Here is an 18,712-nt window from a genome sequence, read left to right as displayed (position 1 = left end):
GAATTGCTAATGTAATGTGATTGTATATACATTAATTCAGAAATAAGCCCAACTATACTAGTTGGCTTTCAGCTCTTGTTGCATGGACATAGGATTTCAGCTTTAAGTAGCTCCCCTTTTATCTGTTATAGTTTAGAAAAACACTGCTAATTTGATACAATAAGCTAATTCATTTTGCTGTATACAGAAGTTTGTACTGCAATTAAAATGTTTACCATTTCCTTGTACCAGGGATAGTACTACCATGAAAAATTTCCAACCCTGAAAGGGGTGTACAGATTGAGTGATTAAAAGACAGAAAGGGAGTCTATATGTGATTCTGGCTTGGACTTGCTGCTCATGAAGTAGGGTGTTCTCATGAGATCTCATGATCAAATACATTTTAAATCATTAACAGGACACTTGATTTTCTTTGTTTGTATGTGTGTGTGGCTATAATAGACTTTACCTGGCTGCACTCTGGATTTACCTAATATATATTCACTGCCTGTCAATTTTATTGTTCTGCCAGTGCCCGTCTTACAGCTTTCATTCTTGCTTCGTTGCTATTGATAGCTTATTTAGTAAAGAGTTGGCTTTTATATGCTGCTTTTCTCTACCAGAAGGAGTCTCAAAGCAGCTTAAAGGTAAAGGTAAAGGTATCCCCTGTGCAAGCACTGAGTCATGTCTGACCCTTGGGGTGACGCCCTCCAGCGTTTTCATGGCAGACTCAATACGGGGTGGTTTGCCAGTGCCTTCCCCAGTCATTACCGTTTACCCCCCAGCAAGCAAGCTGGGTACTCAAAGCAGCTTACAAATTGCCGGACACCCTGTGAGGTGGATGAGGCTGAGAGAGCCCTGATATTCCTGCTTGATCAGAACAGCTTTATCAGTGTTGGGGTGAGCCCAAGGTCACCCAGCTGGCTGCATGTGGGGGAGCGGGGAATCAACCCCTGCTCGCCAGATTAGAAGCCATCACTCTTAACCACTACACCACACACTACATCCTTACCAAAGACTCCCAACAATCTTAGAGAAAACTTTTGGTAGTGTGGTAGAATATTGAGTGCAATAGATTTTATAAATAGGACATCTATGAAGTTTTATGATGTATCACTATAGTAAACATTAAATGTTGTTTTGCTTTATATAAAAAAATAAATAATTGAAGCCAACATCCCCTATAATTATGACACTTTTCAAATCTATAGATGAACACTAAGTCAGCTTTCTACTGTTCAGGGATTCCTCTCTGTTCCATCTCTCAACTGCCTCAACAAGTTTTCAGCTCTTTCGCCAAAGACGAAGCCATATGCAAATGAACTTGAGTTTACCCTATGAGGGGGTGGCTTTATAGCTAACCATAGATTACAATGGTAACTGGCTCTCCAGGTATCCATGATACTTTTAACCCATGGACATCTGGATAGCCAGTTTGGCCACCCCTGTCTGATAGACTTTAGTGGCTTCTACCACCATATTATTTTAAAAGTTCCACATGCATGCTACTTGCAGCTGGTACCAAGAAATAAAACATTACAGCATGACTAACAGAATTTTTTTCAATACAGGATAACTGTGTCAAGTAGCATGAATCATGTTGAAATTGCAACTGGAAGCACTAACTAACCTTGGGTCCAAAGTAGAGGTTTTTTAAAACAATTTTTGTTAGCTTTCAAAGTTAGATTAGAAAAAACGAAGAAGTGCTGATGCCACAAAAAGTTTATATGAGTGGATTAGGGAGAGAAAATGGGATTCCATCGTAAAGCAAGACAAGTAAGCCTAAGAGCACTGGACTCTTGCTTTTCTCAGTGAAATACTGTTTCCATGCACAACACTAACTTCTGTTTGTAGAACGCCAACAGAAGAGACCAGCACAATCATGTTCTTTCTACACTTAAGAAATGAAATAACTCCTTGCCCTTGGTAGGATGTGAACTTTTCATTGTTTACCCTAACCATATTTCACCTACAGATGCAGATTAAAATATATTTGCAGGACAATGTGCAGGATGAATTCCAGCCCCAAACTCCTGTTCATGATAGATCGGAGTTCTGTGATACCTCTGATGGCTACTTAAACAGTGATTTTTTAAGTTAAGATTTAAAACTAGGTGAAGCCTTTAAGAACAAGTGCAGCTGACCTTGATTTCTTAAATCCCTTGTTTAGAGGTTTGTGACTTGGAAATACATAATTTTATCCTATCTTTGTTCCGTAAGTGTATATGAAAGTTAATGCTGTGACATTTCATGTCTCCTTCAAAACTTTCCCCAAGGATTTGATTTTTGTCCCACCTTCACTGTGATTTCCACAGCATATAGTTCTATTTAGCCTTGGACTCAGCAGCTGTGGCAGCTTCTTCACACCACTTGGCTTTCTTTGCTAGATTCAAGCTGGCGACGGTCTCATGGTGTTCAGCAGCCTGCAAAGGTAGAACATCCACTTCAGATTTAACCCCTACTGTAGTTTCCGAACAAACAGCTAAAAGCAACTGTACCATATGGCCAAATACTGGCACTTTTAAATAAAAAATTCTTCATCAAACGATGTTACAGTATTTTCAAGTGCTATTGCAAAACTTGCCTGGCGACTAAGTCATCTGTAACCGCAGAAGCATCACCTACCTAAATTGTCTTCACGTTGTAGCACGTAGCCCAGCTCTTGAAGGGAGGACTACCTCAGGTGCAAACCCCAGACTTTATTTCCCCAGGACAAATTTGTCAACTCCCAACCATCAAGCACACAATCTTATTACATCTATCTATAAAATGTCATAAGTCATGAAATAAATTTTATATTCTTTCTGCAAGGCCATAAATATCAATAATAATGAGGGCTCAATCCTTTCCTCCTACTCCACTCAGGCTCTGTTTTGCTGACCTCCAGAAGAGGAATCAGTTTGGTTAATCAGTATATCCAGATAGAATAAATAAAGTTACTAGGGAAGAAAATAATAATTATCTAGCACTGCTCAGATTTCTTGGGGCCGTCGGTGGTACTCACTCTGATTTACAGATCACAACAGTTCCAATTGCCATCAGTCAAATGAACCACATGACTACATAATGCCATGTTCACCACCGCAATAAATAATATCACTAGTAATCTATATACTAACTAGAAATAAAGCCCATTTTATTTTTGAATAAAATGGGCGCTAGGAGCCGGTCTTCTCTCGGCCCCGGGAGCGGCCTCGCTCAAGCACAAAATAGATCTTAACTTTTTAATCTTAACTTTGTCCCTCAAGCACAAAACGGCGTTCTCTCGCCCCCCCACCCTCCCCGAAGGGTTTTTATCCCGGACAGGGCCCGCCCTAATTCCTCCCAGACAGCCCTTATTCTTTTATTCAGTCCGCGGCGCAGTGTGCCGCGGGGCTGTTTAAAGATACTGAAATCAGCCTAATCTAAAGATATTTAAATCAGGTAACTGAAGCTGTTAAGAGCCTCTTGTGGCACAGAGTGGTAAGGCAGCTGTCTGAAAGCTTTGCCCATGAGGCTGGGAGTTCAATCCCAGCAGCCGGCTCAAGGTTGACTCAGCCTTCCATCCTTCCGAGGTTGGTAAAATGAGTACCCAGCTTGCTGGGGGGTAAACGGTCATGACTGGGGAAGGCACTGGCAAACCACCCCGTATTGAGTCTACCATGAAAACGCTAGAGGGCGTCACCCCAAGGGTCAGACATGACTTGGTGCTTGCACAGGGGATACCTTTACCTTTACCTTTAACTGAAGCTGTGAATGGGGTGAAGGCAGAGAGACAAATAGGTTTGGTGGGAAGGAGAAGCTATGGGGCTTTCAAGAGAAGGTAAATAGCAGTGGAACAGGAAATGAGATGCCTCCACGTTTTTGTAGGATCCCACTTACTGTTGTATTGGAAGAGAGTTTTATGGATACTGTAGACCAGTGATCCCCAACCTTTTTATAACTGGGGACCGGTCAACGCTTGAAAATTTTACAGAGGCCTGGGGGGTGGGTAGTCTTTTGCTGAGGGGCGTCACCACCACCGCCTGAGCCCCTGCTCCACTTGCTTTCCCACTGACGCCCCTGACTTCCCATCACCTGCTGGGGGGTGCTGCCAGCAGCAGCTGCGCAGTGCCACATCGAGGGGGAGCCCCAGCCATGGTGGCCGCTGAAGAGAACTCCGAGGCAGCAGCCAGGGAGGGGGGAGCTGCGGCCCGGTACTGACTGATCCACGCACCGGTACTGGTCTCTGGACCAGGGGTTGGGGACCACTGCTATAGACCTCCAAAAAAAATAAGTGGGTTCTAGATCAAATCATTCCTGAACTCTCCATGCAAGCTGGTACCTAAACTGACTAAACCGAGGCTATCGTACTTTGGTCAGATTCTAAGAAGACAAGAGTCACTGGAAAAGACAAAAACCCTAGGAAAAGTTGAAGGCAACAGGAAAATCCTTGGCACCAGTAGTTAAATGACCAGGCAGTAGGTGTAGAGAAAGATAACTGCCTGAGATGCTGGAAAGTCACTGCTAGTCTATGTGGACAACAGTGACCTCAATGGATCAAGAATCTGAATCTGATAAGGCAGATTCAATAATAGTAATGGGTGGGGTGTTAAAATCCAAAATGATAAAAGGAGTGCCTGTAGCTTTAAGAAACAGATGCCTCAGGGGTATTGCCTAACAACCACAACAGTCTTTGTTTCTGTCAATAAAAGGTAGTGGGAGGAGATAGTGCTCTTTTTAGGGCTGTTTTGGCCTTTGAAGGTGAACTCACAGGGGCCAGGCTGAGCAGGAACAACTTGCATGACTCACCTAGATTTGGCTACTTACTAATGTTCAGCCATAGCGAGGCATAATTGTTAAGAGTTACAGACTAGTGCTTGAATCCATATTTTGCTGTGTTAACTCACTAGGTGACCTTGGGCTATTTACATATTCTCAGCCTAATTTACCAAGGCTGCCTATTAAGAGCACCTAAATGCTTCTCAGCAGGTCAATGGCCTACTCCCCATACCTTGGCCTGCCAATCCTTTGACAGAATGAGTCTTGAGAGTGGCAGCACAGCACTGTAGAAAAAGCTGGGTGACAAATGGTAAATAAATATAGCTGAAGATGGTGAGGATATGGAGGTTGCTAGGTGGAGGGAAAGGAGAAATAGTATGGGGAATTGGGTGCCCTTTGCAAGTCTTTGTCGGTTCCTCACTGTACACCTGGGCCTGTCCTAGGAACCAGCACCACACTGCTGGATCAGTGTAAAAAGAAAACTGAATATGTGGAAGAGTTAAAGGTAGGTTGGCTGGTTGATGGGAAGGACGCAGGAAAGAGGGAGATACTGTGGGTCTTTTAAGGAAGGAAAAGATGAATAGCAAGGGAGAGGGGAATTCACCCCACATGTCCTTGCAGGTTCCTGCCTGTATTAAATATATAGCATTTTAAATAATCCCAATACTTCTGAGCACATAGTGTTGTCCTTTCCCCCTAGTGTCCTTGTATGTTTGCAGTAAGGAAAAGGGATTACAAATCAGAGCTTTGACACAGTGTATACAAGCTTTCAGTTTCTCTAGAACCCATTAGTAAGTACTTCACTTTCAATGTTCCCTTCAATTTAAACTCTTGTGTGTGGAGATATGGGGGAGGAGATTAAGAACCTCCCTTCATGCTAAGCCTAAGGCTCAACTCAGATTTGACACGTCTTGTATGTATCTCCATTCAAGCACCTGCACTTCCTATCGCTAGTCTTATCCACATTTCTCAAGCATTGTGTCCCCACATCCTTATATATAACTTGATGCAGCAGAGGCCTTAGTGCCAAACATTAATAGAGGTTCTGAAGGATTAACCTCTGTTGCCTCCTTACAGTTTGCAACATAAACCACAGGGGGTTGGATGTTGTGAGGTGGAACTCCTGCCCAGCAGGGGTTTTGACTGGCCATTGGAGATCTCAAAATAACGTCGCTTTAACAGCAGCAGCTACCACCTCAATGCTGATTTTATTCTCTTACAGACCTCTTTCCCAATGCACTTTAAAAAAATACTCATCTTGTCTCATGAACTTGGCCTTCCTCTGTGTGTGCATCTGTGTGCTTGGGTTGACTTCCTATAGTGCAGTTTTGTGGATGGTTCCACCCCCCATGATGGCCATTTTATGGTTGTGCTCATCATACTGTGTTGGAATTCCAAAGTTGACCATAAGCTCAAAATGTTTCGGAACCCCCTGCTCTAATCCTTCCACCTATGAAAAAAGGCCAAGGTTGATGGGGCAAAATAGATAAACATATTTTATTACTCATTTTTTCCCCCATACATTTTTTTAAAGGCTTCTTCTGGGGTATCAATAACTCACAAGGTAACTACTGAATTTTCACAAATTTTATTACTCAGTGTTGTTATTTTTGTATTGTGGATTACAGATTACCCTAAAGAAGCCTACTTTTATTGAGTGGTAATATTCAAACTGAGAATTCCATAAATGTAACAAAAAGACAAAAAAACAAACAAATATAACACTATGTATGCAGTGTTAATGTACAAAATCTTTAACCGCTCCCGCGGAGTGGATTAAATAAAAGAGTAAGGGCTCCAAAAACGGGCCCTGTCAGGAATGAGGAAGGGTGCCGATTGGCCCCTTCCCCCGGACTGACAATCGGAGGGCCCAATCGGCAGCACGGCTCGCAATTGGTCCCTTGCCGCCGGACTGACGAATCGGGAGGTGCAAAGCGCCTCCCAATCCGCCCCCTCGAACGTCTGCTGTGTTCGCCTGAACTCTGCCATTTCTTCACTTGCCGCCGAGATGAGCCGCAGCCCCCCCAGGCAACAGGCCGCGCCTGTGCAAAGAAGCAGCCCCAACAGCCGGCGATCACAGCCAGTGGCTGCCGCCCACGACTCTCGGCTGGCGCCCACTCCATGCCGAGGCTGCCTCTGGGGCTGCAGCCAACACGCGATTCCTCTCCACCGCGAGCCGCTGACACCATTTTGTGCCTTGCTGTGAAGACGAGCGGTGGCCCGGCAACTGGCACCAACCAACACGGGGAACAGGCCGCAGAAAGACGCAGCATGGCAAGATGCATGGCCTGCCAGCCGCGCTGCCGACAATGGACCGCTGCCCACCAACCTCTGTCCTGGTCCACAGCACACTGGGACAGGCCGACACAGCCGCTTCAGCCCCACTGCAAGGCGCCTGCGGACATCTCCCTGGCCCCAAGGAACACAGGTAGGCAGCAGCGCGACTGGACACGGCCACATTGCAACAGCTGAGAGAAAGAACAGCAGGGTCTCCCTCTGTCTCCTATCCCTCCTCTTCCTCTTACTGGTAATTGATGGGATGGAGGGCTGTTTAACTTTGGCTGGAAGTCTGCATGCGAGATCCTTGGAGAGAGCATAAGAACCAAGTGGTGTTCAAACACCAGTGTCAATACTGTGAATCTCTGCACAGGAATTGTGTATGCAACCATAGCAATTAGCACAATTACAGCATCTTAGACATGACCATTTGGATCATCTGAATCCTATAGACACATATATACACACACACACAATATTGCCAGCAGCTGCAGTTCCTTTGCATATCATCATATCCTTTGTCAGTAAGTTCATACGGTCTGTGAATTATATGTTGCATGGGGGCGGGGAATCCTTTTGTCCATTTGTCCTTTGGATGTTAATGTCATTGGATTTTCTCTCATCCTAACTTCTGGAGGGATAGTAAAATAGATTTCTTATTTAGGGTTGCCTACTTCAAGTTGGAACATGCTTGGAGATTTAGGAATGGAGCCTGAGGACTGCAGGGTTTGGGCAGGGAAGAACCTAAGCAGGGTATAGTCCCATAAATTTCACCCTTCAAAGCCACAATTTTCTCCTGAGGACCTGATCTTTGTCATCTGGACAATTGCAGCAGCAGCGAACACAACCCACGGCTGCGACGGGGGGGGGGGTGGCTGCGAAGGCTGCCACCCACCCCAGGAAGGGTCTGACGGCCGCTAGCGCCCGCTGTATTTCAAGTGCAGCGGACTTTATTACTAGTATCATATATAATGTAATTACATTAAAAAGTACAAAAATATCATTTAAAGACCACAATCCTATGGTTCTGCTTGTAAGTACCTATCCATTGTTGTTCCTCTATATATTTCTGAAACAGCCTAGGAGGTGGGACATGTCCGGCTGTCCAAGTTGGAATAGGGCCAATCAGGGTGCAGCCAGCTTTGTCCTGCCACTGTGGCTCCCGCCCTCTGGCCCTGGACTCTAGCTTCTTTGCTCTCAGAGGCATCAGTGCCAGGAGTCAGCAGCAAGTAAGGGGAGAGGGCAAAGGGTCGTGGCAAAGGATCGTGGTGGAGGGCTTGCTAACGAGGGCCTCCTGGCCTGCTAGGCTGGGCCTACTCACGAGGGGCTCCCGGCCTGCTGATTGCCTGCTAAGGAACTCTGTCTTGGCCCTGCTAATGAGCTTCCCAGCCTCCATCCACCCCACTTAATTTGGCTGCGAGCTGCAGCCCAAAGCCACCTTAAGCTGCCTGGCAAGGAGCCAGGGGAGGGGACCCTTTCAGGGCCCGTTCTTAGGAACGGGCTTTGAAGCTAGTTCCTAATATAAAGACAAATGTACAGATAAAAAGGTATAAATTATTTCCATATACAAAACCCAATACCAAACACATTTCAGCTAAAAGGCTTCCTGAGTGGAAAACTCAAACTGAGAATTCCATAAATGTAACAAATTTAAGAGAATGGACCTTACACTGAGATGTTCACTTGTGGAGTAAATATGATTTTTATACATTAGCACTATATGTGTGGCTATATTTTAGGTTCACTGGGTTTTTTTATGGGGGGGGGTTTGTCTTGACCTTTTTGGTTACCTTCCAGGTTCACAGGAGAACTGTATCTGCATATCAAAGAGCTGCATGTGGCTCTTGAGTCACTGAGCGTGTCTCATTGGATAAATGGAATTTAGACTGGATGCCGGATTTCTTCCTGGAACCCCACTACAATTAAAGGAAAAGAAGACATGGCCCTATAATTGAGGAGTACATAAATTATTAAAGAAAGCAAAGGGAAGATCTGGTTTAACTCATGCCTGTTTGAATCTTTGAATAAGACTTTATGTATCAATGCTACATTTTTTTTGAGATCTGTGCTGTATCATGGATTATTATAGGAAAGTCATGGCTTGCAGGTATGCATATGTAGGAAACCTGGAAAGGAACCTCCCATGTGGCTGCTGGCTTCTAATGGTATTATTGAGTTGTGCTGCACCTCATGCAGGTATGGTTCAAAAGTAATACAAGAAAGGACATTGTTGTGTCTTTAGGGTGGTTGATAAGTAAATTCTTTGCCAACCTTTGCTTTTTTTTGTGCCATATTCCATCTTTAATGGGCTGCCCAGCATAGCAGTAATGGCAGCCTGCCTTCTACCAGTGAAATCATTCAGAATGTTAAGATGGTATAATAGTAGCTTTCCATTCCAAGCATATTTACAGGTGGAACAGTATTAGGCTCATGTTACAGGCAATCTAGATATCAGCAGAAAATATCATGGTCAGAATCATCTTGTCAACCAGGATTATATTATGGGTCTGGGAGACTCAGGTTTAACTCCCCAAGACATTCTCTTGGACTGTTTCCGCACTTGGGTTTGGATTTGCATTTGCATAGGGTCAAATATTTCATCCATTTCTGCACTGAAATTCCCCTTTTCGGACACAGACCCAATTTGCCCTCTCACTTGCCCCACAGCAAAGGAATCCTCAGAAATCCAGTTTTCACTTTTTTGGGGTGTAATGGGGTCTGGGTTAAGGCTGCCCAATGTGGAAATGCATTCATTTGGTTTTTCGCAGTACCTGTCATTTTGAGTGTTTGTGCATGCCCCTTTGCTTGTCACCATCCTCCCCCCCCATGGGAAAGGTGCCCTAGTACTCCCCCCCCATAGCACCTTTTCATTCTACATTCCCTCGCCTCCCCCTTCCCCCTAGGTGTTTTTTTTAATTAAGGTTGTTGCATTACAATGCTGCTGCGTTATAATAAACAAGCCTCCTCCCTCCTGCTGTTCCTGTAGGCAGAGGGCTTCTGAAAGATGGTGTGTGTCTGTGTGTGCTGGGTGTGGAGAAATTTGCATGTGCCTCCCTGATGCAGCACTGAGTGGCTGTCAGGTGGGGAGTGGAAGCACCAAGGTTCTCTTGCTTCCCTAACCTGAGCTCCAGCTGTCCTCAGTGATGTGGGCTAGGATGGGGAAGCAAGGGAACCTCAGAGCTTCCCCTCACCATCTGACAGCTGATCTGAGCCCATGAGGAGGCAGCTATGGCTCGAATTGGGGGAGGGAAAGTGAGGGGATGACTGAGGCTCAGATCGGGAGAGATGAAGCACTGAGGGGTGTGTTTGGGGGGAATGGCATATGACAACCCACCTTTCTCTATCCCCATCATTTTTTAAATTATAGTTTAGTGTTATAATACAATTGGGGTTATTTTTTAAGAACAAAAAACAAAATGACTTTGAATTTGGAAGGGGAGACATTCAAGCGCAACAAAATGGTACTGGTGGATTACTGGGTATTTTTTCTCACATGACACTGATGGAGAAGTAAAAAAAAAGGCTGCTTGGAAGTTTCCACTTTCTGTCCCTCGGCTTCAGTGTGGAAACAATCTGGGGGCTCAATTTGGAAGCAAAAAGAGGGAAAGGGGGGTGGTAAAAGCTCCCAATGCAGAACTCAAAAAAGGGCTTGGGGTGGGACTTGAAGAAAAGGGATCATTGCAACATGATGACTGGGTGAGTCCTCAGTTTGGAAACAGCCTTGATGATCTTTGACTAGACATTCTCTCCTACCTCACCTACCTCACAGGTGGTAGTTGTGGGCTTTCTGGGCTGTGTGGCCACAGTCTGATAGTTCTAATCGCTAATGTTTCACCAGGAACTGTGGCTGGCATCTGCTGACATGACTGGGAAAGTGTCAGGGACTAAACCTACCAGACTACAGTCACATCACCCAGAAAAGCCAGTTGACACTGGCTGCAAAAGCCTTTGACAATTCATTCTATCTCACAAGCCTGATGTTGGGGGGGGGGGGGAGCCTTAAATGTTCCGCTGAACTCCTAGAAGGAAAGGCTGAATGAAGACTGACAGACAGATAACTAGCTTGTTTAAAATGTGACAGTAAAAGCATTTTTTAAAGAAACATTTATCCAAATCCATTAATGAATCAGCCATGGACAGCACTTACTCTTTTAGCAGATGCAATCACGACAAAGCACGCAACAATGGTGAGACCAATCATTATGTAACAGCCCTTAACTCGAGCTTTATTCCTGGCAGCATCCATCATCTCTGTCCTACAACAGAAATTGCATTGGGCCCAGTTATTTATTTTTCAAGTTTATCTGTTTAAAACTTTTTAACCCAATCAGGCCTCACAAGGCAGTGAATAAAAAAGAATTAAAACATTGAAACTATTAAAAATATAGTTAATATTAAAAATTATTCAATTAAAAACAAATCGACACTAGGAGATCCAATCATCGTTGTTGGGAGTATGGCAGACGAAACAAAAAACTCTTCAATTGCTGGCAAAAGCACAGATAGAGAGGGACAGATGAACTGCCCTGGACAGGGAGTTCCAAAGTTTTGGTGCCACAACTGAGAAGGGTCTTGCCCAGATTGTCATTTTAGCTTCAGAGGGTGGGGGCAACTGAAGCAGAGCCACCGAGGGTAGCCAGAGAGAGTAGATAGCTTCTTATAGAAGGTGATTAAGGTGTGTTGGTCTCTGGCCATACAGGGCTTGAAAGGAATGATTTAATTGAGGATGGAAGAATATTGGAAAACTGTAGATGGAACAAGATAGGAGTGATATGATCCCTACGACCCACTCCAATCTACACCTTTTTTACTAACTATAGCACTTGGGAAGTCTTCAAGGGCAGCCCATGTAGATCACATTGTGTTATTTTAATCTAGATAGACACTATGGCATGTATGGTACACAGCATGTACATTAAGATCAGGCATCTTGACATGCTGTAAAAGGTACTTATTTGCAATAGAAATAAAAAATGAGTCAGAATTAACTTTCCTGCCTGAATAATCTAATAATGTGAACTGGTTACAAAAAGTAGAAATTTAAAATGGTTGGTTGTTTATTTCAATAGTGAGTCATTGATTTTAGGACTCTTGATATGAATTGGTATATATCTTTAAAACGATAAATATTCTGAATAAACAGGCCATTACAGAAACATTTGGATGAAGATTCACTTGCGATCATTTGTATGGACATCCTCCTGTCTGTGATGTTTAAACTCCATCTTTAGACATTTAAAAATACATCATATATTTATAATGTTAATTGTTCAACTTTATTCCTTTGTTTTCATACAAAGGAATTGGCATATTGAATACTTATATTTGTATGCTTCCTATCTCTCTCTCACACACACCCTTAATTGTACTTTTGTACTTTTATTCTTCTTCTGCATTCCTAGGGAGTGTTCCTTTTTGTTCTACTTCCGTGAGGGAGAAGTCATTCAAAGCTGGTTAGGCCATGTTCAGCAGGCACCTCTGCCATATAAATAGGAGTGCTCAAAATGTAAGTGCACTTGCAGCTCAAAATCATGGTTTGCCTGTATGTTATAAAACTGGGCAGTGGTGGTGGATATCCTGGTAGGCAGGTAGGCCTCCGGCTACCCTGGAGCTTTTGGAGCAGGAGACTAACAGATGATCCACTTAAATCAGAAAACAACTAAGGATGTATTTTAAGACTACTTAGCTCCCTGTAACATTTCTAATGCACCACAAGCTAAACTTGCAAAAGCAGGCTTGACTAGTGAGAAAGGAAGGTTCAGAGTTCGTTCCTTTCCTTGTGTCCAGATATGGTAAATAAGCACAGCTGTATTTCGTATTATCTGGGCTAAATGCATTTAGAAATGAACAGATTAACCAGACGAGCACATAAAGCCCATTAACCTGCAAATGACTTTTACCAAGAGAAACAAAACATGTGGTTGATTTGTTAAACGAATTAATCATGTTTCACAGCACACTACGTGGAACAGTTTTCCAGATCAGCTGTTTCCAGAGAAGGAAGAAAGCAAGTAGCAAAACAGAGCTTATTACCCTGCCCTGTAATTGTTCATTAATTACATCATCTACTGCTGCCTACGTAACTTCAAGACCCCAACCTTCCATTCAGTGGCATACACTTTCTAAATTGGCAGTTACACCTAGGCATGCTATTTGTTATATATATATATATGTGGGTACTCTACAGTTCAGTGGACAAACAGTCATTTGATTAAAGAATTTAAAAGGGGGTTTCCCTCTCCACAGAGCAAACAATAGTTTTAAAGGAGAGGGAATTTTTTATTAGGAAAACACACGGAGGGGTTAAAGATCCCTCATTGGTGCTCCTGTGAGCATATTTTATAATATGCACTTCAATTAAAAACAAACATTGGAAGATCCAGTCATGTATTCAGACCTTTAACTTGGCGTATGTGAATTTTTTATTTCACAGTAGTTTTGATAGCTTTGATATGCTTCATAATATTTTACCAAGTAAACAAGCCTTTCCCATTTTTTTTTACCATTGAGAAACCTCAAAAATATTCTTCAGGCTTTGAGAAACCCCAGAAGTGGCATGATTGTGCAGAACATGGTTGGGAAGTATAGCTTGTGTACACACCCACCTGAGGCCCCTCCTGTTCCCATCCCTCAAGGCCCATCATTGGCCATTGGCAGGGGCAGTATGTGGACGTATCACAATAAATGTTTAACAGATTTTAAAAAATATATAAAAATTATCTGCCACCCATGTAGGAAACCCTTCCAAGGTGGTCAGGAAATGTTGGTTGAGAAAGCCTGATGTAGGCAATAAATGAAGTTCTGGCAAAAATAATATAATACTGACTCATATTGCCAAAAAAGCCGATGGATTTCTCATTGCCACAGTTTTTGTTTTCCTTTATTAGCCAGTCTCATATGAACCACTGAAACATCATATGCTAGGCCAATTCCTTGATATGAAAGTTTAACATGTTACCAAAGTATTTTTGTGCAAAGAGGAGAGAAGTACTACTCTCTGCAATTATAAAATCAGAGTCCAGTGGCACCTTTAAGACCAACAAAGATTTATTCAAGGCCTGAGCTTTCGAGTGTAAGCACTCTTCCTCAGACTCCTTAGTCTAAGGAAGAGTTCTTGCACTCAAAAGCTCATGCTTTGAATAAATCTTTGTTGGTCTTAAAGGTGCCACTGGACTCTGATTTTATTGTGCTACTTCAGACCAACACGGCTACTCATTTGAATCTCTGCAATTAGTGAGGTATGAGCGCCTCCAAATATTACATATGAAATGTTTGTATTTTATTTAAAGGACAGATACAACATTTTCCCCAGGGAAATGAAGGTGAAAGGTGAGGATGAGATGTACAAATTAATAACTCAGAAATGCCACTTTATTTCTATTGTCCTCAGACATGTGGAACACCGACAGATGTGAGGCTGTAAACTGATATCAGCTACAGATATCTTCCCTAATCCAAAATGGATGTTTATTCCTTCTTTGAGCTTGGGCTGTGATTTAGCCTTCTTCTATTGCTCATGCATTTGGGCAGAATAAAGGTCACATGGTGTTTTATGGTGTACAAATCAAGATTATACATCCTGGTCTTGAAATGATGCAGACAACAGCACACCCTAACATGACTCCTGTGACTTGGCATTCCAAGAGGTCTGAAGGACTGGGACTGGCTTCCCCCTCCTGCTGCAACCAGCTGAGGCTCCCCTGGTTTTGTTCCAGAAGAAGAACAGACCCCTCAGGAGAAATTCTGTGGGGCAAAGTAGGGGTCTGCCTGCCCTTCCACATAGAAGAAGAAGAAGAAGAAGAAGAAGAAGAAGAAGAAGAAGAAGAAGAAGAAGAGTTGGTTCTTATATGCCGCTTTTCCCTACCCGAAGGAGGCTCAAAGCAGCTTACAGTCGCCTTCCCTTTCCTCTCCCCACAACAGACACCCTGTGGGGTGGGTGAGGCTGAGAGAGCCCTGATATCACTGCCCGGTCAGAACAGCTTTATCAGTGCCATGGAGAGCCCAAGGTCACCCAGCTGGTTGCATGTGGGGGAGCGCAGAATCGAACCTGGCATGCCAGATTAGAAGTCCGCACTCCTAACCACTACACCAAACTGGCACTACACCATATGAAAGCTCTTCATAACTGATAGGAGTACTTTTGGTATGCACAGGGCCGCTTCCACCTATAGACTCTAAATGCTGTGATATGTCTCAGCTTTATACATTTCTCAATGATGCAAAACTGGGGCAGAAAAAAATGCAGAGGGTTGTAACATTATGAACTGAAGTACATTCCACTAGATGTCATGGCAAGGATGGGGCAAACTAAACATGTACTGACCTCTTCGTGCATTTACTATTATGTTTCAGTTGCCCATCACACATGTTAACAGTGTACAGCCAGATGAAACACACCGTTGAGCACATGGGTCGGGTGCATGTTTTTTCTGCCTGTGCATACAGTCTACATAAGTTACTGAAATTTGCTTTTCCATAGAGCTGTATCAGCACAAAGCAGTAGACCTAAATATTCAACAGAGCTGTCACTTTAAAAAATAGCCATAAGATATATGTTGCTAAAATCTTTCCCACTCACATGCCCTGGCTGGGATATGAGCCATACTAATATGCAACTCATGAGAACATATTTTGTTTATATAGTTTAAAAACAAATAGAAACAAATTAGCTTTGGGGAGCACTTCTTGTTTCAGATTTTTCCACCAAGTAAAATGTTTAAAAATATTATTTGGCCTGCAAGGCAAAGTTACAAAATCTTCAAGACACATGGTCCATTTTCTCTAGCTAGAATTTAGGTTTTCCTCAAGCAACATTATTTTCCTCAGGACATTTCCCTGATTTAAATTATATCTCTGTCTTAGTATTTTCCCTGCATGTAAGATATATAGGTTCTCATAGGGGCAGGAATGTTTCCTTGAGCAGGGCAAAAGGTAGTAGGAACACATAAAGTGGAGAGAGAGAACGGGAAAATAGTTAAGCTCCCTTCTCCCAGTGCTACAGTTGCAAATAGCTGAAGAAAGCAACACAGAAGCTGATATGGATATCTCACCAGCTTAATTATTCCAAATAGAAATCCAGTGGCCATGATGAGATCAAATTTATAAATGCTCATGCTGGAATAAACTTTATTAGTCTTTAAGGTGCCAGTGGATTTCTGTTTTACTTCACTACTCTTTCCACACATGCTGGATAATGCACTTTCAGTGTGCTTTTGCAGCTGGATTCTCCTAGGCTGATTCTGCACTTTGTTTTTCCCATCGTGGATCCTGCTGAATTCAGATCGATTTGAACTCAGGACTTCCTCTATTCCCCCCCCCCATTGAAACAGAAAGTGTTCTGCACTCAATTGGGGAAGCTCAGAATGGGGGGGGGGGAGGGGAACCAAGCTCAGCTTTCATCTTTCCCCTCCTCTTTCAATTGTCCTTTTCCAACAGTTTTTTTCTCCTGATTCTAGAAAGGAAGATGTGTCAAGACCAAACTAGATGACGCTGCATCTGCCTAACATAGTATTGTGACTACTTCTAAATACAGAGATAGATTTCCTCACTTAATATTATAAGCGGCTGGACAAAGTGAACTACTTACGGGATCCTTGGGGGAATTTCGTCTTCTCTCTTGAAGCGCCTAGTCCACAGGAGGATTTTCTTGTCAAATGCTGAGGGTTTGCAGCCACCAGGCACTTTGTGAATCTTCTCAGCTGAGAAATCATTACATTAGTTTGCTTTCTGACAGCAGTGCTGGCATAAATAAGTCACTTTTATATTCAGTAAGATCCAACCATGTTTTCAAGGCTGGCTCAGTCACAGAGACAAGGAAGTACCTAGAGAGCTAGTGTTCCAGAGACGCCTGCAAAACCTCTGAGCATGCCTTGAAAGGCCAGCTACTGCTGCATTCACATCTGATCTTGGATAGGCACACAAGGGCAGTTTAGCAGCCTGTCAACTGGGCAATAATTTCCATCCCTGCATTTCAGAGAATGCTATCAAGAACTTTCTTATCGATTAAAAAAAAAATCCCAAGAAAGTGAACAACAAAATGAAAAAAGGAGATTATACATACAATCAGATCAGATGTAGTTTTTAGTCCTTATTAACATGGACCACATTGATAAAACAGGCATTACTTCAAGAAGAAAATAAGGAAATAGTAATCTGGCTAACCCTTGATTAATTTGAAATTGCTCCAATAAGATATACATATAAGATATAGATAGATACAGATATATCTTATGTGTATATCTCTGGAGGACAGCAAACACACACCTAAACCTTCATTCGGTCTACAGCTACATCTTCCTATCCTCCACTCTGCTTTTCAGCCAGCACCAGATGTTTATAATCCATGCATGTTTAAGTCATAATATTTATGTTAATCTTTAAGGTTTTATGAAACTTCTTTGGGCTCTTGCACTTGGAATTAAGTTAAGACCTGTTCTCTTTAATGGTAATGCAATAAGTCAGAAACATGATTCCCCCCCCTTCCCTGGTTACTGAAAGGCATGTCTGCTATCCTATGTCAGGGTTATGCACCTATCCCTCTATCCATTCCCTCTCCACTCTTCCTCTAAGCATCTTAGGGTGAAAGCGTAGTCCTCTTTCCCTAATTCTATCTTCACAATAACCCTGGAACTGCCTGGCTCAAGTTCCTCAGTGAGCTTTATGGCTGAATGGGCATTTGAACCTTGGGTTGTCCAGACCAGGGTCTAGCACTGTAACCATTGTGTAGTGCTGCCATGAGGAGAAGGAATCAGCAGCCAGTGATGGTTTGGATTTGGGAACAAGACCAAAGCAGCTGTTCTTCTCAGTCTTCCACACCTGATCACTCCATGAAATGAGTTTCATTTCATTTCCGAAATGATGTAAATATGATATAGCATTAGTAATGCACTTGCAGCCAGGGCTGGGCAACCCTAAAAGTGCGTGCCTCACCACACGTCCCAAAGCATGGTCCCTGTTTGGAAATGGATCTCTGAATCAGACGAGAGGCTCTGTGCCTCTCCTATCTCCTTACCTGAGTTAAGTGGTTCTGGGCCTCTGTTCTGATGAATGCAGGAAAGTACTATGGAGCCCAGGATATTAGGTCCTCGATGCCGTTGCACTGGAGCACCAAGTGGCCCTTCAGCCAGGCACCGCCTAAACCAGAGATGGATTCGTGTCCCAGATGCAGCCAGCATGGTGAGAGCAGCCAGCTGAGTGAAACAGGAAAACCCTTTGCTTCCCAGGCTTGGTCTCCACACTGCAGAATAAAAGGGATCCCTTCCAGCTCCTCAGTATCTTTCTTTATCATCTCAGTGCCTGCCTCCCCATGGCTGGGAACAGCAGAAGCTGTTTCCCATCTTTGATCACTTGCTAGTCCCACCTCCTCCTGTTTTTTCCTCTTCAAATGAAGATTAAGACATTTTAAGAACATCCTAACATTTATTTCCCACAAAAGACTACCATGGCTGCATGCATTTTTTTAAAAAGTCTCTCCTTTCTAGGCCATCCAGGATCTGCATGGTTTATTTTTTCTAGCACCCATCCTTACTTTCGGCCCAAAAGAGGATGGATTCTGTCAGCTGTTCTTTACCTGTTCATGTTTTTATCAGAAAGATTGCTTTTCAAATGGAAGCAATCTGATTTTCCACTCCTGCAAGCTGCCAGTAAAGTTGCCAGCTGTCCTGTTTTGAACTGGCTAGTTCAGTCTAGGGAAAAACACTGAGAAAAAACTAGACAT

At 43.2% G+C, this 18,712-nt stretch overlaps 1 protein-coding gene across 1 annotated transcript; it reads right to left on the bottom strand.

Annotated features, from left to right (window-relative positions):
* Nucleotides 1–42: 42 nt before the first annotated feature.
* On the bottom strand, nucleotides 43–18,470 carry FAM162B (family with sequence similarity 162 member B). Its single transcript, XM_077301292.1, has 4 exons — nucleotides 18,008–18,470; nucleotides 16,583–16,694; nucleotides 11,144–11,252; nucleotides 43–2,402 (listed from the first exon to the last, which is right to left on the bottom strand). The coding sequence occupies exons 1-4, from the start codon at nucleotides 18,168–18,170 to the stop codon at nucleotides 2,304–2,306; spliced, it is 483 nt and encodes a 160-aa protein (XP_077157407.1). The 5' UTR covers nucleotides 18,171–18,470; the 3' UTR covers nucleotides 43–2,303.
* Between the last annotated feature and the right edge of the window lie 242 nt (nucleotides 18,471–18,712).

The sequence above is a fragment of the Paroedura picta genome, chromosome 1 (genome assembly GCF_049243985.1).
Source record: "Paroedura picta isolate Pp20150507F chromosome 1, Ppicta_v3.0, whole genome shotgun sequence".
Lineage (NCBI taxonomy): Eukaryota > Metazoa > Chordata > Lepidosauria > Squamata > Gekkonidae > Paroedura > Paroedura picta.
Note: the sequence above shows the minus strand (reverse complement) of the source record. Positions and strands in the feature narration are given on the sequence as shown.

Excerpts from the sequence above, each read along its gene's own strand:
- FAM162B (XM_077301292.1), bottom strand. The coding sequence starts at position 18,170 with ATGCTGGCTGCATCTGGGACACGAATCCATCTCTGGTTTAGGCGGTGC. Across the intron at positions 11,253-16,582 it reads GAAATTCCCCCAAGGATCCC|GACAGAGATGATGGATGCTG; the intron begins GTAAGTAGTTCA and ends TTTCTGTTGTAG. Across the intron at positions 2,403-11,143 it reads TGATTGCATCTGCTAAAAGA|GCTGCTGAACACCATGAGAC; the intron begins GTAAGTGCTGTC and ends CTACCTTTGCAG.